This window comes from Trachypithecus francoisi, unplaced genomic scaffold, assembly GCF_009764315.1.
Source record: "Trachypithecus francoisi isolate TF-2019V2 unplaced genomic scaffold, Tfra_2.0 Lachesis_group3, whole genome shotgun sequence".
In the NCBI taxonomy this organism is placed as follows: Eukaryota; Metazoa; Chordata; class Mammalia; order Primates; family Cercopithecidae; genus Trachypithecus; species Trachypithecus francoisi.
Window position 1 is genome coordinate 3,185,375 of NW_022681468.1, and position 27,883 is coordinate 3,213,257.

Genomic DNA, 27,883 nt, shown 5'->3' on the forward strand with positions numbered 1-27,883 from the left:
CCAAGACCAGCAGAGCTTCCTAGTCATTCCACAGAATAAGGAGAAATATTAAATTGCTGTTGTATAAATACATGTTGTGAATTCAGAGCAGGTTCTTATCATTATGGCCTGGGTTAATACAACTCCAAAAAACAACAGGATTTTAGAGACCATCCTATTCAACCCTCTTGCAAACAAGAGGAAATCAGAAAAAGAAAGAAAAAGATCTTCTAAGGTCCTGCTATCCTTCTGTGGGGAATGTGTCTGGAATCCGGTCTCCTAACACCCAGGATACTACAATCTTCAGGAGGCAAGAGCTGGGAAAAACCTTGGAAGAGGAGGAGCAGTGGCCTATGTGCAAAGGAAGCTAGTGAGAAATCACAGGACTCTCACCATACTTCTCCTTGTCCACTGTGTCTAATCTAAAATTGAATTAGCCGCTAAGAGGAGATGGACATGGACCAGATTTTTTGAAAATTTATTTTTATTTTTTGAGACAGGGTCTCGCTCTGTTGCCCAGGTTGGAGTGTAGTGGTGTGATCACAGTTCACTGTAGCCTTGACCTCCTGGGCTCAATCAATCCTCCCCCTCAGCCTTCCGAAGTGCTAGGATCACAGGTGTGGGCCACCGTGCCCAGCCCATGGACAGGATTTGACATATAACCTTAAGCTCAGAATTTAAAAACAGGTAATCAGATAACTAACCTTTCCTATCTAGAATACGGTCTCATTTTTGAAGGGAGGAGCATTTTTATCTCCAACATAAATATCCCCCTTTGCTACTGTGGTAATTCCTACATTTTATGTTCTGAGATGAGAAGACAGTCACCCAAATTCCTGACAACCATTCAGGCCTGAGTTCTTTTTTAGCTCTCCTCTGTTAAACTAACACAGAAATCTTGTTTTCCAACCCATTATAGTTGAATTGGTAGCTAGAATTCCAATCTCCCAATTACTTCCCAACTGCTAACTTAGAACACCTCCTAGAGGTTGCAGTGAGCTGAGATCATGCCACTGCACTCCAGCCTGGGTGACAGAGCAAGATTCCATATCCAAAAAAAAAAAAAAAAAGACAACGATCTCCACTTTGGATGCCATATTAATATAGCTCAGGATACTGCACTGAGAATTAAATCCTGAGCATGGCCATGGCATCCCTATATCCTGCAGCTTCTGCATACCCCTCAAAGGTATGTTCTAGTCACCCCAACTCCTTTTAGTTACTAAAACATACTAAGTTTGTTTCTTTTTGAGATGGAGTCCTACTCTGATGCCTATGCTGGAATGCAGTGGTGCAACATCGGCTCGCTGCAACCTCCGCCTCCCAGGTTCAAGGGATTCTTTCGTCTCAGCCTCCCGAGTAGCTGGGATTATACGTCCCACCACATCTAGCTAATTTTTGTATTTTTAGCAGAGATGGGGTTTCGCCATGTTGGCCAAGCTGGTCTCGAACTCCTGACCTCAGGTGATCTGTCCGTCTTGGCCTAAAAAAGTGCTGGGATTACAGGTGTGAGCCACCGCGCCTGGCCACAGAACATACTAAATTCCTTTAAATGTCTTCTCCCTTTTCATCCTTTAAGTCTCAGGCAGATTCTCTGAAAACGTATCTAAGTAGGTCTCTTTGTTTTTGCATAATAGCCATCTGTCCACTTCTTTCCTGGGATGTCTTTCAAGTTATGAAGACACATTTCTGTGCACCTGTTTATTATCCCTGTGTCACCCACAGGGAGCATGCCTGTCTCCTTTCACTACTGGTATACCTTGAAACTAAGCCTGGCACACAACTCAAATGCATTTGTTTGATAAATGCCTGCGTGAAAGCACTAACTACCAACAACTGTGGTTTGAGCCAGCCTCAGCATTCTAATGACCACACAGCTTTTAAATCCTCAGCAGCACAATGCTTGTTACAGAGCTGTCACAGTTCTGACGACAGGGGAGCAGGTCAAATGAAGGCAATCATTTTTAAGTCCCTACTAACAGTACAGTAGAAATGAAACAAAGTGAATTAGAGCCAAAAAGCAGGAAAAAGATAGACTATTACAGGAATTCAAAAGATTTGGCTTTAAGTTGCTAAGTTCTGGAGGAATTTGTTAGGCAGCAGTGGATAACTAATATTCTGCAGATACCATGTTAAAATGTGAGAACCGCTGAATTACAGCAGAGGTCATAACAGGGATGCAGCGTGAAAACAAAAAGGACAGGTAAATGGGACCAGATAGACGACTAGTACAAATTTAATTCCATAGGCAAAAGAGCAGCCAAAGAACCCCAAGAGAGGTGGTGGCGGGATATTAGCCCAAATAACTTTATGTATTCACCTCTCTATTGGAATTATGTATTAGGTAGACACTGGCAGGCAGCAAATGTGTAAATAAGCTTTATGCTAAGTTAAACAAGGAGGACAGGGAGGAAGCTGGAAGCTAACAGTTATCTAGTGCCTGCTGTGGCTGAAGCACAGACCCAGATGCTTCACATCTACAATCTTATCTAAGCTTAATTTTCACAACTCTATCAGTTGACTATGATCATCTCCAATATACAGAGAAAGATGCCTGAGACAGGTTAGGAAACTTGTCCAAAGACTCAGCTAATATATGCTGGAGCCAGGATTCTCACTTTGGGTTGCCTGACTCCAAAGCCTACGCTCATCTCAGGATTCCACACTGCTACCTTAGAAATTTAACTAAAAAAAATCAACAAATTATAAGATGCTGATATAGAAAAGTCCAGAGCAACAGGTGGGTATGGGCACAGAGCTTTTTACGAAGTTGACAATCTGCATACAAGTGAGATAAAAATGCCAGAGACTTCATAATCTCTGAATCTGATGACCAAAGATAGTTAAATCTGGATAGGAATAATTTACTGAAAGGCAAATGTGAACTTTAAGGCAAGTCCCTCTAAGGACTATACGAGAAAATTTTTAAAGTTTTGTAATGTAAAAGGCCATTTAAATAAGAGAAACTCACCTTATTTCTATTATTATTATTATTATTATTTTTGAGACGGAGTCTCGCTCTGTCGCCCAGGCTGGAGTGCAGTGGCACCATCTTAGCTCACTGCAAGCTCCGCCTCCTGGGTTCACACCATTCTCCAGCCTCAGCCTCCTGAGTAGCTGGGACTACAGGCGCCCGCCACCACGCTCGGCTAATTTTTGTATTTTTAGTAGAGACGGGGTTTCACCGTGTTAGCCAGGATGGTCTCGATCTCCTGACCTCATGATCTGCCCTCCTCGGCCTCCCAAAGTGCTAGGATTATAGGCGTGAGCCACCGCCCAGCCTATTTCTACTATCTTAATACAACTTATTTCTCCACATTCCCTTTTCAATCTTAAATAGATGTTAGTTGGGAAAAAAAATCAAATTACATAGAAATGTATAAATTGAAAGAATTCTCTCCTTACTGATCAATCTATATCCTCCACACATTTTCACATCTATACATCCTCTATGGAACTGGTACACAAGAGGAGAATAAACACCTCTGAAGGCAAAGATTTGAAATCCTGGCAAAGGGGATATCAAGGACACTAAATCTATATATAGTATCAGAGCAGTAAAGAAACATGTCCCAATAGCCAGGACCTGGGGGTTGTCAAGTATTACCATTTGACAAGTAGAAAAAGAGAGAAAGACAGAGAATTTTAGTCTCTAGTTTAAAAAAAAAAAAAAAAAAAAAAAAAAAGACAATTTTACCAACCAATACGAAAGTAAAATGAATATGTGAAAGAAAACACGGGGGTTACAAGACATGAAACTGATCTAAACCATCACAATGAAGGTGTTCAGGCTCCCTTCTCCAGATACACAAGTATGTGACGGGAGACCAGGCCACCTAAGTCACTCCCTCATCACTCTACAGAAACTGTCCCTTTGCCTCAACTACTAGAGCACCTAAATGGAAGAATGCATCAAAGACCCTCTCACACAAACCAAGACAGAGAGGCTGGCAAAGTTCATGAGAAGGAATTTTTAAGAAAATGTATTTGTGTAAAAAAGCAAAAAAAAAAAAAAATTGCTTCTTAATATACAGAGTATCTCTGCAAGGACTCAAAGGAACTGATGTCACTGGTTGCCACAGGCTGGTCTGGTCTCCCAAGTGCTAGGTAGGTAACCTATTTTAAAGACGACTCCTTCCCCAAATGCTCTAAGTATCAAAGACGACTTCCACTGTGACCAATGGGTATCTCCTCCCTTTCTTGGGGCTCTTCCTGAGAACGCCCCAGTACCCAATTCCTGGACTCTTTTCCCCTCCTTTTTAATTCCTTTACCATCATTTAGTGAATCTTCAGGGAAACAAAGATAAATGTATCAGTATTTAGTCCTATATGCTAATATTTTTAATTCCCAATTTTAGAATGGATATTGTAAGTGAAACCGAACTATAGTTTTCTTTCCTGTTTCCAATATATTTCAATAGCAATGCTTCTGAATTTGGGAAAAGAATTTGAAAGTTCCTCTTCTTAAGTTCTGGAACAGCTGAACAGAGGCAGAGTATGTACTCCCAGTAGATCTCAAAGAATTCAATCATGAATTCCAGGTTTGACAATATTTTAACCACTTTTTCAACTTCTGTTGTTGCTGATGTATATCAATTCTTTTCTAGAATTAATTTTGGTAAGTCTAAGTCTTGTTTTCCTAGAAAATTACCAATTTCTTTGGACAGTCTAACATTTTTCAGAGTTGTAGAAAAGGTTCCTTTATAATAAGTGAAATTCTTCAGTATCTGGTATTTCCCCCTCATTTGTCTGTGTTTTCTCTCCCTTCCCCCTGGCAACACCTAGTAGCTTATCTATTTCATTGCCTCTCTTCTCACTTCCTGGGGGAAAAATAAAACCCACCAAAGTTTTGGATTTACCATTTCTACTGTTTTCAAATTCATTATTTTCTGCCTTTAGCTTTACTAACTCCTTACATTATTATTTATTCCTGAGATTTATTTTGTTCCCTTTTCTAAACTATTAGTTTAACGTTTAATGCATTCCTTGTCATTCTTGTTTAATAATGTGTTTCAGGGTACAAATTTTCCAGAGCACCAAAAAGCAGTGTAACATAGGTTCTGACACACAGCTTATTATCATTAATTTCTAGATACACTGCAATTTTTGTTTGTAATTTTCTTTGATCCAAGAATTTTATAGGTTCCACATGTTTGTATATTTTGTTTGCTTCTATTTTTATTGCTCTACATTAGAACCATAGCCTAGAAAGATGTTAAGTCTGGTTTATTCAAATGTTATGTATTGCCCAACTCTGAGAAAATAATTTACCTCATAGTCATCACACACTGGAATAGTTACGACAATAATATCCTAGCACATAGCTGTTACGTATCCTGAAAAAGGGATTAAACCAGCTATATATGGGCTAATGGAGGTGCTGTATTTTTTTTTTTTTTTTTTTTTTTTTTGTTGAGACGGAGTCTCGCTCTGTCTCCCAGGCTGGAGTGCAGTGGCCGGATCTCAGCTCACTGCAAGCTCCGCCTCCCGGGTTTACGCCATTCTCTCGCCTCAGCCTCCCGAGTAGCTGGGTCTACAGGCGCCCGCCATCTCGCCCGGCTAATTTTTTGTATTTTTTTTTTTTTTAGTAGAGACGGGGTTTCACCGTGTTAGCCAGGATGGTCTCGATCTCCTGACCTCGTGATCCGCCCGTCTCGGCCTCCCAAAGTGCTGGGATTACAGGCTTGAGCCACCGCGCCCGGCCTTTTTTTTTTTTTTTTTTTTTGAGACGGAGTCTCACTCTGTCGCCCAGGCTAGAATGCAGTGGCGCAACGTCCGCTCACTGCAAGCTCCAACCCCCGGGGTTCACGCCATTCTCCTGCCTCAGCCTCCCGAGTAGCTGGGACTATAGGCGCCTGCCACCACGCCTGGCTAATTTTTTTGTATTTTTAGTAGAGACGGGGTTTCACCGTGTTCGCCAGGATGGTCTTGATCCCCTGACCTCGTGATCTGCTCGCCTTGGCCTCCCAAAGTGCTGGGATTACAGGCCTCAAGTGAGCCACGGTGCCTGGCCATGGAGGTGCTGTATATTAAGATATGAACCTTTTTTTCCCTACTTATTGTGTAATTAATGAATGGCCTAAGAGAGTTAAGTGATGAAGTCTTCTCTGTCATGCCTGTGTTTCTATTAATTTAGCTCAGATTTTCACCTATGTATTTTGGGGTTCTGGTAATCATTTGGTGTCCTATCATTAAAAATAAAATTTAAAAATATGAAAATAAAATAAAAATAATTGCCTTTCAAATGGCAACTGGTAAGTGAACTAGAACAACCACTTCTGAAGAACAAAGTGTGTGATTAGACCTGAAGACTCTGTCCATGATGCAGATAAGTAAAGAAAGGAGAGGTGAGGCAGCAAGTGATTATACATACGAAAAATCATGAAACCGGATCCCTACCTCATAACCCATGACTGCTGGTGGCTTAAAGATTACTTTAAACACTTGAAAACAACAGAGAAAAATATTTTTATGACCCCAGCTAGAGAAGAATTTCTTAAGGAAGACACATGAGCCGGGCATAGGGGCTCATGCCTGTAATCCCAGCACTTTGGGAGGCCGAGGCAGGCAGATCACAAGGTCAGGAGATCCTGGCTAACATGGTGAAACTCCGCCTCCACTAAAAATACAAAAAAAAATTAGCTGGGCGCGGTGGCGGGCGCCTGTAGTTTCAGCTACTTGAGAGGCTGAGGCAGGAGAATAGCATGAACCCGGGAGGCAGAGCTTGCAGTGAGCCGAGATCGTGCCACCGCACTCCAGCCTGGGTGACAGAGCGAGACTCCGTCTCAAAAACAACAACAACAACAACAACAACAAAAAGACACAAAAAGTACAAAGCATACAAAAAAAAAAAGGACTGGTAAATTCAACTGCTTTAAAATTAGGAACCTCTGCTATTCACTGAGAGACAATATCAAGAGAGTGAAGAAATACCATCAAGTAGAAGGTATGTGCCACATATACAATCGAATCCATGATATATAATGATATCCTAAAATAACTAAGAAAAAAATCCACTAGAAATTAAACAAAAGATGAATAGGTACTTCACAGAAGAACCAAAAAAGCCTAAATATAAAGAGATGCATGACCTCATCAGTAACCAGGAAAATGTTACATTAAAACCACAATGAGGATTTTTCTATTTTTTTTTTTTTTAGGACAGGATCTTGCTCTGTTGCCCTGGCTGGAGTGTGGTGGTGCGATCACAGCTCACTACAGCTGTAAACTCCTGGCCTTAATCAATCCTCAGCCTCCCAAATATCTGAGACCACAGCTACATGCCACCATATCCAGATAATTAAAAAAAACAAAAAATATTTTTGTAGATACAGAGTCTTGCTCTGTTGCCCAGGCTGGTCTTAAACTCCTGGCTTTGAAAGATCTTCCCATCTAAGGCTCCCAAAGTGCTGGGATTTCAGGAGCAAGCCACCATGCCTGGCTATATCACTTTTATATTTACCAAACTGATGACACAATTTTTTTTTTTTTTTTTTTTTGAGACAGAGTCTCACTCTGTTGCCAGGCTGGAGTGCAGTGGCACAATCTGGGCTCACTGCAACCTCCATCTCCCAGGTTCAAGCGATTCTCCTGTGATGGCACAAATTTTAAAAAATCAGAGAAAATCAAATTTTGATGAGGATGCTACATTACTTATGTTCTCTTACACGCTTCTGATGGAAATATAAATTAGCACACCTGCTCTGAAAATAATTTGGCCTTCTCTAATGAAGAAGGAGGATGTGTAGACAGACTCTGTGATACCAGAATTCTAAGTATACATATTTAAGAAACTCTTCACAAGTGTGCCAGGATACACACAGGACAATTCACAGCAGTCATGCTTGCAATACAAAAAGCAATCCAAACGTCTCTGAATCACAGAATAAATATAGAGTGGCATATTCACATAATGGGATATTATATATTCTTGAAAATGGACATAGGAGTGAAGGTGAATTACAGCAAAATACATCAACATGGAACACAACGTAGGTAAAAGAAAGCAAAGCGGCTGGGCATGGTGGCTCACAACTGTAATCCCAGTACTCTGGGAGGCTGAGGCGGGCGGATCACTTGAGGTTAGGAGTTCGGCACCAGCCTGGCCAACATGGTGAAACCGTCTCTACTAAAAACACAAAGATTAGCCGGGTGTGGTGCACGCCTGTAATCCCAGAGGAGGCTGGGCAGGAGAATCACTTGAATCCAGGAGGCCGAGGATGCAGTAACCTGAGATCCTGCCACTGCACTCCAGCCTGGGTAACAAGAGCGAAACTCCGTCTCAAAAAAAAAGAAAAAGAAAGCAAAAGCCAACAGGAGAACACACACAACATGAGTTCATTTATACAATTTTTTAAACTTTACACTACATTGGCGGGGCACGGTGGCTCATGCCTGTAATCTCAGCACTTTGGGAGGCCGAGGTGGGTGGATCACTTGAGGTCAGGAGTTCAAGACCAGCCTGGCCAACATGGTAGAACCTGGTCTCTACTAAAAATACAAAAATTAACTGGGCGTGGTGGCACACACCTGTAATTCTTGCTACTCGGGAGGCTGAGGCACGAGAATTGCTTGAACTTGGGAGGCAGAGGTCACAGTGAGCCGAGATTGCACTACTGCACTCCAGCCTGGGAGACAGTGCGAGACTCAGTGTCAAACAAACAAAAAACACAAAAGAAACAAAAAACAGACCAAAAAAACCCTTTACACTACATTGATGAGGGATCCATATGTGGTAAAATTATACAGACAAGCAAGAAAACAATAACACAAAATCTTTGTTAGTGGTTACCCAGTAGGTGGGCAATGAAGAAAAGGAATCAGGTTGAGGAGGTGCACAAAATGGGACTGATTTAAAGGTATGGTTGAAGATCTATTTCTTGAAGCAGGTAGTATAAGGGTGCTCATCTCATATACATATTTATATGCTAAACATGGAACATTCTTTTGTATGTAGTCAGTATTTAATAAAAATTAAAAACTAAATTTCAAAAAATTGCTTAGTTTTAGCTGAGTAATACAACAAAGCAGTTTTCTAAAAATGTAAAATAAGAGTGGCAACAATGTGTGTGTGTGTGTGTGTGTGTTTTTAAGAGATGGAGTCTTGCTCTGTCACCCAAGCTGGAGTGCAGTGGCATGAACAAGGTTCACTGCAGCCTCGCCCTCTCCGGCTCAAGCAATCATCCAGCCTCAGTCCCCCAAGTAGCTAGGACTACAGGTGTGCACCACCACACCTGGCTAACTTCTGTATGTAGAGACAGGGTTTTGCCATGTTGCCCAGGCTGGTCTTGAACTCCTGAGCTCAGTAATCTGCCTGCCTTGGCCACCCAAAGTGCTGGGATTACAGGCTTGAGCCACCATGCCTGGCCAACAATGTGGTTTTTATGATCAAATATTTCAAAGACAACCTAAGAATTTTCCCATCTCCCAAACTCAAGGTTCTAGTGGTCAAGATTCCTAGAATCAGAGCAACATCAGGAAAAATTAATTTAGTGTTAAAATGAATTTGGTACTAACAAAATTAACTTATCAGATTTTACTAGGTATCTACCACATGCAAGGTGAATTTCCATATGTTCCTTTGTTATCCTTCCCATATGCAAAGTACTATGAATGACTGGCTCCAAGGGACTTATGCAAAGAAAGCTATTTAATGTTATAAATTTATTTAATGTTATAAATTTAGGTTCTAAGGCTAGTTCAGTCCCTTATTCACTGGATGAGCGAACAAGCCACAAAATCTTAAGAGAGCTTTACCCTACTTATGTATAAGACAGATTTTGAAAACAGCTACTTCGGCCTGGCACAGTGGCTCACGCCTGTAATCCTAGCACTTTGGGAAGCCGAGGCGGGTGGATCACCTGAGGTCGGGAGTTCCAGACTAGCCTGACCAATATGCAGAAACCCCGTCTCTAGTAAAAATACAAAAAAATTAGCTGGGTGTGGTGGCAGGCACCTGTAATCCCAGCTGCTCGGGAGGCTGAAGCAGGGGAGTCACTTGAATCAGGGAAGCGGAGGTTGTGGTGAGCCGAGGTGGTGCCAGTGCACTCCAGCCTAGGCAACAAGAGCAAAACTCTTGTCTCAAAAAAAAAAAAAAAGAAGAAGAAGAAGAAGAAAAAAAAGACAACAGCTACTTCACAGGACTGTTGTGAAAAGTACATGAAATAATATAAGATAAAGTGTGTGTAGAATTTGACTCCAGGAGCTATACTAGCTAATTCCAATCCAGCGGTACCACTCACTGAGTCTAGGTAACTTGACCTCCCTGACCCTGTCACCTCTACAATGAAAGGATGCTTGACATACAGAGTGCACGGAACAGCAGCTGGCACACAATAAACTCCAGATATGTGATTGTGATTCTGGCTGATGTTACTGTTATAATTCTGTCACAAAGGCCTAATTTGTATCCAAGTTTACATTTTCTGCAAATGAGTCCAGGCTATCCTGTAACCCACTTATCCTGTAAACCAAGTATTTTAACCCAGTTAAAATACTTGGTTCCTTGGTGACTTTTCTAAAATAGCATAATGAATCATTGGCACAATGAAAAACATACTTTAGCTGGGTATGGTGGTGTGTGCTTGTAATCCCAGCTCCCTGGAAGGCAGACTGGAATCCTCGAAGGAGGATGCTTGAACCCAGGAGTCTGAGACCAGCTTGGGCAAGATAGTGAGACCTCGATTCTAAAAACAATCAATCTCTAAAATACACTCTACTATTCTCAGTTTATAATGTGTTCTAAATATCAAGCTATATTATTTCTTGCCAAAACAAAAATCTGTCAATAAATTTAAATAAAGAAGCAACAATACCGAAAGCCGTTATTATTTTTTATTTCTTCTATCTCTTTTGAAATCTAAAAATAAACAAACATATATACATTTTTATTCTCAATTTTTTTTTTTTTTTGGAGACAGAGTTACTCTCTTGTTGCCCAGGCTGGAGTGCAGTGGTGCCATCTTGGCTCACTGTAACTTCCTCCTCCCGGGTTCAAGTGATTCTCCTGCCTTAGCTTCCCCAGTAGCTGGGATTACAGGCATGCGCCACCACGCCTGGCTAGTTTTTTTGTATTTTTAGTAGAGACCAAGTCTCACCATGTTCATGAGAGTAGTCTCAAATTCCTGACCTCAGGTGATCCATCCACCTCGGCCTCCCAAAGTGCTGGGATTACAGGTGTGAGCCACCGCGCCTGGTTTATTCTTAATATTTTAAATATGTATAATCAGGCTGGGGCCAGTGACCCATGCCTATAATCCCAGGGCTTTGGAGGCCAAGAGGGAGGACTGCTTGAGCCCAGAAGTTCCAGGCTGTAGTGAGCTATGATCATGACACTGCACTTCAGCTTGGACTACAAAGTAAGACCGTGTCTCAATCAATCAGATCAATCAATTAATCAACGTAAGAACTGCCTGTCTTGGATTTCATTTGCCATCTCCTATTTGTATTAATTTATCAGATTTATGACACTGATCTGAATGTAGACACTTGATTGTAAATAACACGCAAGACTGTAACAACTATTTTTACAGTGGTTACTACTTTTGTTAATGGCCTAAAAAGTCAATATAAGAAAATGAGGCCGGGCGCGGTGGCTCAAGCCTGTAATCCCAGCACTTTGGGAGGCCGAGACGGGCGGATCACGAGGTCAGGAGATCGAGACCATCCTGGCTAACATGGTGAAACCCCGTCTCTACTAAAAAATACAAAAAACTAGCCGGCGAGGTGGCGGGCGCCTGTAGTCCCAGCTACTTGGGAGGCTGAGGCAGGAGAATGGCGTGAACCGGGAGGCGGAGCTTGCAGTGAGCCGAGTGCGCCACTGCACTCCAGCCTGGGCAACAGAGCGAGACTCCGCCTCAAAAAAAAAAAAAAGAAAATGAAAGAGAGGCCGGGCGCGGTGGCTCAAGCCTGTAATCCAGCACTTTGGGAGGCCGAGACAGGTGGATCACGAGGTCAGGAGATCGAGACCATCCTGGCTAACACGGTGAAACCCCGTCTCTACTAAAAAATACAAAAAACTAGCCGGGCAAGGTGGCGGGCGCCTGTAGTCCCAGCTACTCGGAGGCTGAGCAGGAGAATGGCGTAAACCGGGAGGCAGAGCATGCAGTGAGCTGAGATCCGGCCACTGCACTCCAGCCTGGGTGACAGAGCAAGACTCTGTCTCAAAAAAAAAAAAAAAAAAAAAAAAAAAAAAAAAAAAAAAAAGAAAATGAAAGAGAAAGGTAGTTAAAAAGAAAAGAAAAGAAAAAGATGAAAAAGTTGTTACATGAAAAGGATTTCCAAAATAACTTGTGCTTCACCCAATAGAGAAAGGAGGCCAGGAACTGGCCACTAAAGCATTCCTACGAAGAGTTCCAGAGAGGGAGAAAATATGCAGCAGTGGCAGTGGCAGCTGTCTATGAAACTTAGAATATTTGGGGAAGGGATCATCTTTAAAATAGGTTACTTTGCCGGGCGTAGTGGCTCACACATGTAATTCAGCACTTTGGAAGGCCGAAGTGGGTGGATCACTTGAGGTCAGGAGTTCGAGACCAGCCTGGCCAACATGGAAAAACCTCGTCTCTATTAAAAATACAAAAATTAGCTGGGTGTGGCAGTGGGCACCTGTAATACCAGCTACTCGGGAGGCTGAGGCAGGAGAATCACTTGAACTCAGGAGGCAGAGGTTGCAGTGAGCCGAGATGGCACCACTGCACTCCAGCCTGGCCGACAGAGGGAGGCTCCGTCTCATAAATAAATAAAATAGGTTACTTTAGTTGGGTGTGGTGGTGCACACCTGTAGTCCCAGCTACCTTAGGAGCCTGAGGTGGAAAGATACTTGAGCTTAGGAATTCGAGGCTGCAGTGAGCTCTGGTCTTGCTGCTACATTTCAGCCTGGGCAACAGGATAAAACCCCATCAATCAATCACTCAATCAATAAAAAATAAACAAAATAGGTTACCTTTTGGAAGAGGAGAGAAATTAAGAACTTTAGGGGAAACGGAAGGCAGACTAGGAGCCATTCTCATCTGGGGTGTGTACTGGGAATGCCACATCTCTAGACCCGCCAAGATAGGACCTCTAGAGAGGAAAGTACTGTGAAGGAAATACAAACTCCACAAATGTTTCTAATGCACAAGAAGAGTTGAAAACTACTGGCTTAAGAAAACCAAATCAAGAGTGCCCAAAATAACCCAGTGGTGGCAGCAATAAAAGTAATTACATGATAGACCACATGAAAAGCATGAACTGGTTCTCCTTGCTTTCAAATTATAAGGTTCCCTGATATGTCCCATGACCAAGATTCCCTAGGACGCCAAAAAAGGCCACTACAGCTACTGCTACAGAGCTCTAAGCACTAACAGTGGCTCCAAAGCAAATACTAGCTTTAAAAAGAAAACAGCCTCTCTCTTCCTGGGTAGCTGTCTGGTGCTTGAGGGGTATCGGAGTGGACCAGGCTTGCGGGGCACAATGAATAACCCTATACCTTCCAATTTGAAATTAGAAGCAAAAAAGGCTGCTAAAATACTAATTCACAGAAATGACTTCCAGAAATGACCTGATAAGATTATTCCTGACTGAACTGGATTCTGAATTCTTCTAGTTTTCTTTAATATCTGGCTACAACTTGCCAGTGAAGAATGAACTGCTCAATTTCAGAAGCCCTATAAACCAAAGCTGACAACTTGATGTAAATTTCGAGTCTCATGCCTGATGTGTAGGCCACCCAGAGAATTCACCAGAATGCCAGATGCCACAACCAGAGACATTCAAACTGCAAACCAGGACGAGAAGTTGTGGACTGCAGGCTATGGACAGCTTTTCCCAAGACTGTCAGAACAACGAGACTTCCTAACAAGGCTTTTACAAAAACCCTCTTAATTTTTCCTCACTAATGCCCACGTCTTTCACTTTGGCAGGATCATGCTGTAGCTAAAATTTCACAGTCAGTAGCTTCTGTGGGTAACTTGCACTCCCCACTTTATACTTAGCCTGGTCATGGAATGCTGGATTGCCTATTAAACAGGGAGGAATCTGTGCAGTTCATGACACTTCTCGTTGCGATTTGGGTATGGTAGAGCAGATCACTTGGTTAAAATTGGCAGACTCCTTGTTTGGCTATACAATTGTAGTTGATTTGGTTCATAAAAACCCTGGCTAAGGACCATACTCTATATGCTTGGTGTGATCCTCATGACAGTCATAATGGTAGTCTCTCTGGTAAGCTGTATCCTCCCAAAGTGTTAAATGTCTCCATGTAGCCACCTATCAGATGTCAAATGGTTTCTCTCTGGCTAAAACAACAAAAACTCAAAAGAAACACATGATAATGAGAACACCGCATCAATGGCATGCTGAAACAGGAAACCCAAAATGATGGCAACTGAGAACAGCAGGGATATCCTAGGTTTTGGTTACACTCTTACCTAGGTGAAAGCCTGACCAAGAGGGAAGAATTGTTAAATAAAAATTATAGGAAGCCACTGTTTGGGACTAAGTTCCTGCATTAGGCCTTTAAACCAGGTTAAAATTAAAAATGGAATAATCCCTGCTAAGGTTCCACATTCCCACACCTAAATTAAGTTATTTGACCTTCCTAGAAATCAGAAGGAGATAACAGTTAATTTCCCACACAGCACAGTTTATTATTTATTTTCTGAGACAGTCTCGAGCTGTTGCCCAGGCTGGAGTCCAGTGGTGTGATCTTGGCTCACTGCAACCTCCGCCTCCCAGGTTCAAGTGATTCTCGTGCCTCAGTCTCCCGGGTAGCTGAGGCTATGTCACCACGCTCAGCTAAATTTTGTTTTTAGTAGAGACGCAGTTTCACCATGTTGGCCAGGCTGGTCTCGAACTCCTGGCCTCAGGTGATCCACCTACCTCGGCCTCCCAAAGTGCTGCGATTACCGGCGTGTGCCACCGCATCCAGCCCCCAACTGAAGATTTAAACTGTCCTGGCTGGGCGCGCTGGCTCAGGCCGGTAATCCCAGCACTTTGGGAGGCCAAGGCGGGCGGATCACCTGAAGCCAGGAGTTGGAGACCAGCTTGGCCAACATGGTGAAACCCTGTCTCTACTAAAAATACAAAAATTAGCCAGGCGTGGTGGCACGCACCTGTAGTCCCAGCTACTCAGGGGGCTGAGGCAGGAGGATCGCTTGAACCCAGGAGGCGGAGGTTGCAGTGAGCTGAGATCACACCACTGCACTCCAGCCTGGACCACAGGGCAAGACTCTGTCTCAAAAAAAAAAACAACCAAAAAACAAAAAAAAACCCACACCTAACCAACTTCAGTTGGCACAATAATAAAGTTCCCACTACTTTAATCCTTACAGAAAAAAATGTAGTGTGAAGTAACCTGATGTTAACTAATCAGTTACTTTTCTATGTGGGGTAGTCTATTGTGGTCTATTGTTCTGTCTCCCTGTCCCTGCCTTATAAAGAAAAGGAACTCTGAAAAGGCCAGTACACGATTTGTTCTTTGCTTCAACTTTTTTTTGAGACAGGCAGGGTCTTGCTCTGTTGCCCAGGCTGGAATGCAGGGGCACCATCATAGCTCACTGCAGCCTTCTACCTAGGCTCAAGTGATCCTCCCATCTCAGCCTCCTGAGTAATTGGGACTACAGGTACACACCACTATACCTGGTTAATTTATTTAATTTTTATTTGGTAGAGACAGGTCTCTCTATGCTGCCTAGGCTGATCTCAAATTCCTGAGCTCAAGTGATCCTCTCGCCTCAGGCTCCCAAAGTGCTGGGATTACAGGAGTGAGCCATTGTGCCTGGCCTGCCTCAGCCTTCTTCAGCCTTTGCCTGTCTCTAAAGCCAACTTCTGCTCAGCTCATAGGAACACTTATTCTATTTCATGGAATGTAGTGTTGCTCTATTTTAGAATCACGATAAGGCCAATGGAAGGAAGGGAGGGAAGGAGACTGAGGAGGGTATCAGCAGGATTTCCCCACAAAGACCCTGATGAAATCTACAGTCAATAATGCTTTAATAAATCCTACTGGGTATTCTGCATATATTTGTGTTTAATGTTCCTTTTTTTCTTCCTCTGTAAATCTCATTAAAATTTAAAAACACAGGGATTTCCCTTTCTGTCCTACTAAGTCTAGATTTAAGAATGGTAGTTAAATCTTACTCAAAACATGCTTTACTACTGGGTCAACAGTATCAACTTCGATGAATTCTCCATTGAAAAGTCTTGTTCTTGCCTTGTTTAATATTTTAATTGGATGGAGACATCCATACCCAATTTACATAGCAGCTAATACAAATGACCCATTATTCCAAAATCCCCCAAAAGACTGGAATTAAGGCAGAAAATCAATTAAATGAATTTTAGCAGGAATCAAACAAATTCAGGCAGGAGGAAAAAAAAAAACAATTCCAAGTATGGAATAAAGTAGGCTTCTGTTGAGCGAAACGCCTGTGGGAGTACCCAATGAGGCTGAGGGGATTTACTCTGCAGAAGAGAAAATCAACAAGACCCAAAATAGCAACTTCTAAGGGCTGGTTATGTTTGGAGTGACTATAACTCCATATGACAAAATACTAAACAGTGTTGTAGAAGTTTCTAGAAGACAGATGCTAGTCTGAAGGGGAAAAGGCTCTAATAACAAAGCCACTGAACACTGAAACAAGATGCTACGGGAAGGAGTGTGTCTACATCCCTGAACATGCTCAAGGTTGGCTAACTAACCAGCTATCATAAATACATTTAAAAAATCAATTATTTCATTACATGTTACAAATTTCTTCTTGTTGTTGTTGTTTTGAGACAACATCTTGCTCTGTTGCCTCCTGGGTTCAAGCAATTCCCCTGCCTCAGCCTCCTGAGAAGCTGGGATTATAGGCGTGTGCCACCACGCCCAACTAATTTTTGTATTTTTAGCAGAGACGAGGTTTCACCATGTTGACCAGGCTGGTCTCAACTCCTGACCTCAAGTGATCCACCCACCTTGGCCTGGGCATGGTAGCTCACATGCGTACTCCTAGCAAGTGGAGGCTGAGGCAGGTGGATCACCTGAGGTCAGGAGTTTGAGATCAGACCAGTCTGGCTAACATGGCAAAATCCCCATCTCTACTACAAATACAAAAATTAGCCAGGTGTGGTGGCATACACCTGTAGTCCTAGCCACTCGGGAAACTGAGGGAGAAGAACTGCTTGAACCCAAGAGGCGGAGACTGCAGTCAATTCAGATCCCACTATTGCACTCCAGCCCGGGCGACAGAGCAAGACTCCATCTCAAAAAACCAAAACCAAACAAACAAAAAACTGACCTAAAAGATGTTTAAGAATAGAATAGTATTCCAGATATAGTAGTGAGACGTTCAAAGGTATCTAGTCAGATGCTGTGGTGTGCATTTGTAGACCCAGCTACTTGGGAGGCTGAAGTGGAAGGACTGCTCAAGCCCAGGAGTTCAAGGCCAACCTGGGCAACAGAGCAAGACCCATCTCTTTTTTTTTTTTTTTTTTTTTTGAGGCGGAGTCTCGCTCTGTCGCCCGGACTGGAGTGCAGTGGCCAGATCTCAGCTCACTGCAAGCTCCGCCTCCCAGGTTTACGCCATTCTCCTGCCTCAGCCTCCCGAGTAGCTGGGACTACAGGCGCCTGCCACATCGCCCGGCTAGTTTTTTTTTTTTTTGTATTTTTAGTAGAGACGGGGTTTCACCGTGTTAGCCAGGATGGTCTCGATCTCCTGACCTCGTGATCCGCCCGTCTCGGCCTCCCAAAGTGCTGGGATTACAGGCTTGAGCCACCGCGCCCGGCCGACCCATCTCTTAAAAAAAAAAAAAAAGTACAAAAACAATGGAGAAAAATAAATCTCTCACCAGAATCTAATGTTTATTAATTCAATGGCTGGAAAAATACAAAGGAAAAATGAAGAGACTCATCTGTGAAAATAATATCAATTTGCAAACATAGTCAACTCAGGCTTACTTATATGTGCATTTAGTAAATGTTCATGATCCAGTGTGCAAGCCTGAATATCATGAAACCGATATTTTTTTTTTTGGAGACGAGTGTCGCTCTGTTGCCCAGGCTGGAGTGCAGTGGCGTGATCTCAGCCCACTGCAAGCTCCGCCTCCCGGGTTCATGCCATTCTCCTGCCTCAGCCTCTGGAGTAGCTGGGACTACAGGTACCCGCCACCACGCCCGGCTAATTTTATATATTTTTAGTACAGACAGGGTTTCACCGTGTTAGCTAGGATGGTCTCGATCTCCTGACCTTGTGATCCGCCTGCCTTGGCCTCCCAAAGTGCTGGGATTACAGGCGTGAGCCACCGCGCCTGGACTGCAATGAAACCGATATTTTAACACAAGTGTTCAAACATTGCCTGAATGAGCCAGTCCACCTTTTTCAGTAGTGGTGGTAAAAACAGATTGCATACTGCTGATGGCGGAATGTTCCTTACAATGAATGTTAGCTGCTAGGGCATGCTCCACGGCTGTAAATCACTAAGAGAGCTGTTCCTGAAGCAAGTGTAATACAACTAGGAATGGGCTGAGAAGGAAAAAGTCTGCAAGAATGACTATTCCAAAGAGGGCCGAAAAAGTTGCCTGGTATACTCTACATTGTTGCAAAATTGGTGGGGGAGAAAGATGGGGGCAAGTGCTGGCAGTAAGATACTCGGTGAAAAAGAACTGGAAACAAATGTATATAAAATTGCTTCTAATTTACTTTATAAGCATATGAAGTTATATACACAATTTTAAACAATGCCCTATAAACTGAAAATATTATACTTATCAAGTTATTTAACTTGGGATAGAGCTGGCTTTAGAGTAAGTCTTCTGTGAATGGTTCATACTTGAATGATACCAAAAACAAATCTTAAAGTTTTAATTACTATTATAAGCCAAAATTAATTCAGATGCAAATATGCATCATCACACCAGTGGGCTAACCAGACAAACTACCATGCACTAAACTGATAATGATGTGACAAATAATAAAAGAAGAGGCCGGGCGCGGTGGCTCAAGCCTGTAATCCCAGCACTTTGGGAGGCCGAGACGGGCGGATCACGAGGTCAGGAGATCGAGACCATCCTGGCTAACAAGGTGAAACCCCGTCTCTACTAAAAAAAATACAAAAAACTAGCCGGGCGAGGTGGCGGGCGCCTGTAGTCCCAGCTACTCGGGAGGCTGAGGCCGGAGAATGGCCGTAAACCCGGGAGGCGGAGCTTGCAGTGAGCTGAGATCCGGCCACTGCACTCCAGCCTGGGCGACGGAGCGAGACTCCGTCTCAAAAAAATAAAAAATAAAAAAATAAAAGAAGAGCAGCAATGCAAAATCATGACCAAAAAAATAAAATAAAAAATGAATAAAGGAAGCAAGCAAACAAGAAGGAAAAACCACAGACAACTTGATACAACACCATGGTAAAAATTTTTCCTGGAAAACTGTTAGGATTACAACTATATCCAGGTACACATGAATAGTGGAAGGTATGTAACATCATAGAATACTCGATTAGAGCCCTCAGTGAACATCCTTGTAAATGTTAATTTTAGTTCTGAATATCAAATTGTAGTAACCCCTAGTGTATTTATTAGTACCAAATCCTTAGATAGCTGAAGATATGAAAGTTTAAGGAAATAGATAAAATTTACTCTTCAGGACAAAGGACTGGAATTTTTAGATGTTTCATGCCCACCATGGGTTGCAGATCACAAAGAACCACTTGTTAAAATAACATTTTTAGTGCAGAGAAAGTCCATCTCCCTACCCACCTCCCACACACATAACAGGGACAGGGCTTCAAAATTACCAGGATATAAATAACCATGAGGAATACATTAGAAATGTATATAGAGCATTGCACTTATCAAAATACCGCACAACTGTACAGTGCTGTGCAGTTTACAAAGCCCTTTTATATGCATTATTTATTAATACTCACATCCATCATAAGATGAAATTATCTCCCTTTAAAGATGAGAAACCCAAGGTCCAGAAAAGTTAAGTGCCTTACTCAAGGTCAGACATTCGGCTAAGTGGCAGAGCCAGGACTTAAATTCAGTACTTCCTGTTCCCAGTTCATGGTCTCTGTACCCCTCAACTACTATAGGTCAAATCTAGAAATCAAATGAAGTATGTAAAAAGACTCTGCAAAGCTAAAAACAACGAGAAGGATTTTATTATGAAGATCGTTAATGATCTGCTGATGTCCTACCAGTGAGTGAAATACCTATGCCTGGGCCCAACCTAATTGCTTAGGCACCATCATGGAAGTGTTAGGACTTTCAAAAATCTGCCCAGGTGATTCTAAAAGGCACTAGGGCAAAGACTTGATCTATGTTAAATGATACCAATGGCAATACTGCTTTATGAACATGCTTTTCTACTTTCAGTTTTACTTTAACACTTCCCTTTTATATTAATCATCACTCCTTAATCAGATGTGGTGTGTCAAGGGTTTAAGGAAGCCACAGTGTTCACTTTAAAATTTTCAGTATTAGCTTTAAGAAAGGTACAAATTTGCACAATATCAATTACATGAAAATATTTTTGTATTGTATTATTTTTTAAAAACTCTAGTCAATATTAAGAGTATTCAATAAAAAGTATAGCCTTGCACAACTATATCAATAAAAAAGTACAAAAAAAAGCACAGCCTTTAGTTTGTGCTGTTAAGAACATTTAAAAATAATCTCCAACTGAAAATAACCCAACAATTTTTTATGAAATACTACATTAACTTGCATTCATTTGAGGAATAGGAAGCTTTATGGCATTAAACATAAAATAAAAACAACAGTTGAGGTATTTAAGGGACAAATTAGATGGCAATTAGCACTGACAATCATTTAAAAAGTACTGGATATTGAACCAATCTTACCTTTTGTAGACTTGTTGGATTCAACTGAGTTTTGTCAATTATTTTTATTGCAACCTAGAAAGAATAAAAAGTATTTATGGATTTTAAGAATGTAATAATTATGGACTGATAACTGCCAAGATATATGGCATTAAGAAGCAGGCAAGCAAGCAGCAAACCTCAAAACCTAAAACTAAGCTGGTCACAAAAAGCAACTGTAACTTTGTAATTGTAACTTTATAAAATTGTGTAACTGAAAATAAGGGCTTCCATATCAATGCTTTCTTACTAAACTTCTCTCTACCCTAAATACAAGAGACCCTAATAGGCAGGAATATCATCACCCATATTGGCTTGAAGTTACAGATAATTGACCTTTGTACCTCTACAATTCTTTTTTTTTTTTTTTTTTTTTTGAGGCGGAGTCTCGCTCTGTGCCCGGACTGGAGTGCAGTGGCCGGATCTCAGCTCACTGCAAGCTCCGCCTCCCGGGTTTACGCCATTCTCCTGCCTCAGCCTCCGAGTAGCTGGGACTACAGGCGCCGCCACCTCGCCCGGCTAGTTTTTGTATTTTTAGTAGAGACGGGGTTTCACCGTGTTAGCCAGGATGATCTCGACCTCTTGACCGTGTGATCCGCCCATCTCGGCCTCCCAAAGGGCTGGGATTACAGGCTTGAGCCACCGCGCCGGCCGTACCTCCACAATTCTTTTTTTTTTTTTTTGAGGCGGAGTCTCGCTCTGTCGCCTGGACTGGAGTGCAGTGGCCGGATCTCAGCTCACTGCAAGCTCCGCCTCCTGGGTTTACGCCATTCTCCTGCCTCAGCCTCCCGAGTAGCTGGGACTACAGGCGCCCGCCACCTCGCCCGGCTAGTTTTTTGTATTTTTAGTAGAGACGGGGTTTCACCGTGTTAGCCAGGATGGTCTCGATCTCCTGACCTCGTGATCCGCCCGTCTCGGCCTCCCAAAGTGCTGGGATTACAGGCTTGAGCCACCGCGCCCGGCCCACAATTCTTAAGGATTAAGGGAGGGGGGAAGTATGTCAGAAGCGTTCGACCCAGAGCAACTCCATCTTGAAAAGGGGCTGGGTAAAATAAGTCTGAGACCTACTGGGCTGCATTCCCAGGAGGTTAGGCATTCTTAGTCACAGGGTGAGATAGCAGAAGCTTGGCACAAGATACAGGTCACAAAGACTCTGCTGATAGAACAGGATGCAGTAAAGAAGCAGGCCAAAACCCACCAAAACCAAGATGGCGACGAAAGTGACCTCTGGTTGTCCTCACTCCTCATTATACACTAATTATAATGCATCAGCATGCTAAAAGACACTCCCACCACCACCATGACAGTTTACAAATGCCATGGCAACCGTGGGAAGTTACCTAAACAGTTCCCTAAAAGGGGAGGGAGCTTCAGTTCCAGGAAATCGCTGCCCTTTTCCCAGAAAGCTCATGAATAATCCACCCCTTGTTTAGTATATAATCAAGAAATACCTAAAAGTAGACTCAGTCAGGCAGCTGATACTGCTGCTCTATGGAGCAGCCATTCTTTGGTTTTGGTTTACTTCTTTTCTTTTTTCTTTCTTTCTTTTTTTTTTTTGAGACAGTCTCCCTCTGTTGCCCAGGCTGGAGAGCAGTGGCACGATCTCGGCTCACTGCAACCTCCACCTCCCAAGTTTTAATAGTTTCTCCCGCCTCAGCCTCTGGAGTAGCTGGGATTACAGGTGCGCACCACCATGCCCGGCTAATTTTGTATTTTCAGTAGAGACAGGGTTTCACCATGTTGGCCAGGCTGGTCTTGAACTCCTGATCCCAGGTGATCCACCCGCCTTGGACTTCCCAAGTGCTGGGATTACAGGTGAGAGCCACAGTGCCTGGTCTGTTTCTTTACTTCTTTTATAAACTTGCTTTCACTTAAAAGAAAAGAAAAGAAAATCTGGGGGCTTCAAACTAATAAATGTACTGTTATAACATTTTATATATATATATATATATTTTGAGACGGAGTCTTGCTCTGTCGCCCAGGCTGGAGTGCAGTGGCGGGATCTCAGCTCACTGCAAGCTCCGCCTCCAGGGTTCACGCCATTCTGCTGCCTCAGCCTCCCAAGTAGCTGGGACTACAGGCGCTCGCCACCTCGTCCGGCTAGTTTTTTGTATTTTTTAGTAGAGACTGGTTTTCACTGTGTTAGCCAGGATGGTCTCGATCTCCTGACCTCGTGATCCGCCTGTCTCGGCCTCCCAAAGTGCTGGGATGACAGGCTTGAGGCACCGCGCCCGGCCAACATTTTATATTTAAGTCACTTATAGACAAGGGGAAAATCTCCTCCAAACCAAGAAAAAGAGAGAGAGAGAGACAGAGAGATTACACACAGAAAGCACTTCTAAAAACATATGCAATGTAGCAAATCTTTTCTTTACAATTTACTGACACTTTAAATTTAGCTGACTCTGGGATGGGTAAGCACATAAATACTTGGGTATTGAATCTGAAAACTTTAAAAACCTTTTTTTTTTTTAAATAGAAAAGCCCTTTGGGCAGTTGAAGAAGGAAAGGGAACTAGATCCAAACCAATCTGTGGGCTAAGCAAGTGAATATACACAGAGGCAACAAAAGGGCCACCCAGCAGCCTTTGCTCAGAAAGGGTGAGTGTGCTCCAGCCAGTATTTTTAAAAACCATTAGGATATAGGAAGTACTATAGCTTCTATAGCTTCTGGTCAGCTCATCGCTGTCAGGTAAAAATGATTTCTATGGACTCTGGGTATCCAGAATGGAAGTGACAATAGAAGAGAAGAAAAGTGGAGAGAGGCTTTGCCATGACCAGGGAATATCCAGTAACTCAGCTTTGCACCTGAGCTCCAAAACAGCAAATGAGCCCACCCCCATAAGATCAAAGAGGCTCTGCTTCCTACTGGGCATCCTGCAGGACCCAGGCCCAGAAGACCCACCCTTGAAGAAAGCATCTATAGCCAAAGTCCAGGGAAGGAGCTTGCCGTTTCTCTACATCAAACATTCTCACACTTTTTGGTCCCTTTTACACTTTTAAAGATTACTGATTCCCCAAATGTAGGGAGTATCAATGAATATCATAATACAAATAAAAACTGAGCATTTAAAAAAGTATTTAACTACTGATTTCAAAATAAAAATAAGCTCATATAACACAAATAATATATATTGTATGAACTTTTCATACAAGCTTCTGTATTTGATCTGTTGTGATATCACACATCATGGAACCTCTGGAAAATTCCACTCTACACTTGTGAGAGAGAGAATGAAAAAAGCAAATGTTTTAATAGTATCACAAAAATAGTTTTGACTCTGCAGACTCCTGAAAAGGGTCTCAGAAAACCTCCAGGGATCTCCCCATGCCATATTTTTGAGAATGGCTGCACTATGTATATGAACACCATGTTTTAAAAACCCTGCTTAACTTGGTCTAAAGCCTCCACCTGACCATATTACTTATTCCCTGAGTCTATAACCTTCAGAGGAGCTACAGAAAAAAATCACTTCAACAGGGCATCCAGCAATTCTGACCCTGGAGTGGAACCCCCATTTTCAGGAGGAAGCAAATCAGAACTGGGGAAGGAGTGTAGAATAAATGAGTGTGTGCGCCTGAAAAACGCAAAGTTGGAATTCTAATTTTGTATTTGGAAAATATAAGTTTCAACGGAAACTGAGTAAGCAGAAGAAAATACTGACTACCGCAATAGGCAAACGCAAACTGTCTTATGCATATCTCAACTGGGGAAAAGACATCTTATTTATCTTTATAGCCCTAATTGGCACATAAGGAGTACTCAATAAACGCTGAGTTGTCTGGGTGCGGTGGCTCACGCCTGTAATCCCAGCACTTTGGGAGGCCGAGGCAGGTGGATCACCTGAGGTCAGGAGTTTGAGACCAGCCTGGCCAACGTGGTGAAACCCCATCTCTACTAAAAACACAAAAATTAGCCGGGCTTGGTGGCGGATGCCTATAATCTCACCAGCTACTTGAAAGGCTGAGGCAGGAGAATCACTTGAAACCTGGAGATGGAGGTTATAGTGAGCCAAGATGGTGCCACTGCACTCCAGCTTGGGCAAGAGAATGAGATTCCATCAAATTAAATAAATAAATAAATAGGTCAGGTATGGTGGCTCACGCCTATAGTCTCAGCACTTTGGGAGGCCGAGGCAGGCAGATCATGAAGTCAGAAGACAGAGACCATCCTGGCCAACATGATAAACCCCATCTCTACTAAAACTACAAAAAATTAGCTGGGCATGGCAGCACGGGCCTGTAATCCCAGCTACTCGGGAGGCTAAGGCAGGAGAATCACTTGAATCTGGGAGGTGGAGGTTGCAGTGAGCCGAGATCGTGCCACTGCACTCCAGTATGGCAAGAGAGCAAGACTCCATCTCAAATCGAGGTGGGTGGATCACAAGGTCAGGAGATCGAGACCATCCTGGCCAACATGGTGAAACCCTGTCTCCACTAAAAATGCAAAAAATTAGCTGAGCGTGGCGGCAGGCGCCTGTAGTCCCAGCTACTTGGGAGGCTGAGGCAGGAGAACGGCGAGAACCCAGGAGGTGGAGCTTGCAGTGAGCCAAGATCGCGCCACTGTACTCCAGCCTGGGCAACTGAGTGAGATTCCGTCTCAAAAAAAAAAAATAAATAAAAACAAATAAATAAATAAATAAATAAATGCTGAGTTGATCTGAGGCCTTGACTACTCGTAATTAGTAACCAAGAAACAGAGCGTCTGGTGTTTTAACAGATAATGTGGTTTTAAAAATTATTATTATTATTTTGAGATGGAGTCTTGCTCTGTCACCCAGGCTGGAGTGCAGTGGCCGGATCTCAGCTCACTGCAAGCTCCACCTCCCGGGTTTACGCCATTCTCCTGCCTCAGCCTCCCGAGTAGCTGGGACTACAGGCGCCCGCCACCTCGCCTGGCTAGTTTTTTGTATTCTTTAGTAGAGACGGGGTTTCACCATGTTAGCCAGGATGTTCTTGATCTCCTGACCTCGTGATCCGCCTGTCTCGGCCTCCCAAAAGTGCTGGGATTACAGGCTTGAGCCACCACGCCCAGCAGTTTTAAAAATTATATAGATCAAAGTGGAATGAATTTTCTTCAAACTTTACCTTCATAAGCAATTTTACATGGTATACCTGGATCTCCCAATTCCAAATAAACCCTTAGACATACTCTTTTCTGGCCTCCATTCTGTTTTATTCCTCCACCTCCTCATGGCCAAATCCATCAAAGATGCTGTCTTTCCAGTTCTTCTCTCTGAGCTCCTGAGACCTGGTTTCTATTTTCACACCTGGACTCTTAATCACTAGTTTCTCAGGGTCCTGCTCAATATCCTCCTCCTATTCTAAAGATATTTTTCTTTCTTTCTTTTTTTTTTTTGAGATGAGGTCTCACTCTGTTGTCCAGGTTGGAGTGCAGTGACATGATCACGGTTCACTGCAGCCTCAACTTCCCCAGGCTCAGGTGATCCTCCCACCTCAGCCTCTTGAGTAGATAGAACTACAGGCACGTGCCACCACGTCCAGCTAATTTTTTTGTAGAAATGAGGTCTCCTTATTTTACCCAGGCTGGTCTCAAACTCCTGGGCTCAAGAGATCTGCCCACCTCAGCCTCCCGAAATGCTAGGATTATAGGCGTGAGCCATGGCATCTGGTCACTATTCCAAAGATTCTGATTCTGTTTTTTTTTTTTTTTGAGACAGGGTCTCGCTCTGTTGCCCAGGCTGTAGCGCAGTGGCACGATCTTGGCTCACTGCAACCTCCGCCTCCCGGGTTCAAGCGATTCTCTTGCCTTGGCTTCCCCTAAGTAGCTGGGATTATGGGCACATGCCACTATGCCCAGCTAATTTTTGTTTTTTTTTTTTTTTTTGAGACGGAGTCTCGCTCTGTCTCCAGGGCTGGAGTGCAGTGGCCGGATCTCGGCTCACTGCAAGCTCCGCCTCCCGGGTTCACGCCATTCTCCTGTCTCAGCCTCCCGAGTAGCTGGGACTACAGGCGCCCGCCACCTCGCCTGGCTAGTTTTTTGTGTTTTTAGTAGAGACGGGGTTTCACCGTGTTAGCCAGGATGGTCTCGATCTCCTGATCTCGTGATCCGCCCGTCTCGGCCTCCCAAAGTGCTGGGATTACAGGCTTGAGCCACCGCGCCAGGCCTAATTTTTGTATTTTTTTAGTAGAGACAGGGTTTTGCCATGTTGGCCAGGCTGGTCTTGAACTCCTGACCTCAGGTGATGTGCCCACCTCGGCCTCCCAAAGTGCTGGAATTACAGGCATGAGCCATCTTGCCCGGCCTGATTCTGTTCTTACACATGTTTATCTTCAGATACAGCTATTCAATAGCATCTGAAACAAAAATAGGAGCTCAAATGTTTCATTCAGCTTAACCAAACTGTAGAAAAGTCATTTTATCAAAAGCACCCATATCCCCAGAGTGAAACATCATCATTTGATGTGACATGTGTATGTGTAGTAAAGAAGCCTGAGAGGGAGTTCCTAATCTCTTCTTCCTCCTAGCTCCCTGCTGGGATGACTCCACCAAAATCACCTTGGCCCAGAGCTGGAGCCTGGAGAGCTCAGGCAAAGCTGAAACCTTGGGGTCACCGAAAGAAGTAGTAACTGGGGTATACCCAATTGCAGCGCCTCAGAAAGGTATAGACTGGAGAGAAGACCACCCCTTCATTCCAGTGATTGTGGGGTTGGGTAAAAAGGGAGACACAACAAACACCAAGGGGGTTCACTAAGTGAGAAAGCCACTTGCTGTGGAAATTTCTGGGAAATTCCATTTACATTCACTCTGATGCCAGCAGGAAAGTGGAAAATTACAAAATAGGGATAGGGACGGCTCATACATGAGAAGGGCTTCTCCCAACAGATCCAGAGCAAACACTCACTGGAGAAAAATCCTTATCTTCTGCTTTCTGTTGGTTCACTAATGGTCAAAAGATCCTAACACCCTGCTTCTGAAAGTGTTACAGCATTCACAGCCACTAAAAGAGGAGGCAAAAAAAAAAGACTCCAGATCCTTTAGGGGGACAGAGTGGCCTGAAGAATGATGTATTAGTCAGCTTGGGCTGCCATAACCAAAATACCAC

General features: G+C 43.2%; 1 protein-coding gene across 17 annotated transcripts in view; it reads right to left on the bottom strand.

Annotated features, from left to right (window-relative positions):
- Positions 1 to 27,883, bottom strand: part of MARK3 (microtubule affinity regulating kinase 3) — a 124,617-nt gene that overhangs the window by 59,627 nt on the left and 37,107 nt on the right. For 12 of the 17 annotated variants that reach the window (XM_033191170.1, XM_033191169.1, XM_033191165.1 and 9 more), the window contains one exon: positions 20,800 to 20,853. The exons of 1 other annotated variant lie outside the window; for it this stretch is intronic. In XM_033191170.1, the coding sequence (XP_033047061.1) occupies positions 20,800 to 20,853 (54 nt within the window). Of the gene's footprint in view, positions 1 to 20,799; positions 20,854 to 22,268; positions 22,289 to 27,032; positions 27,135 to 27,883 lie in introns of those variants that run through there. 4 more of the 17 variants (XM_033191179.1, XM_033191173.1, XM_033191174.1 and 1 more) reach the window with 3 other exon arrangements.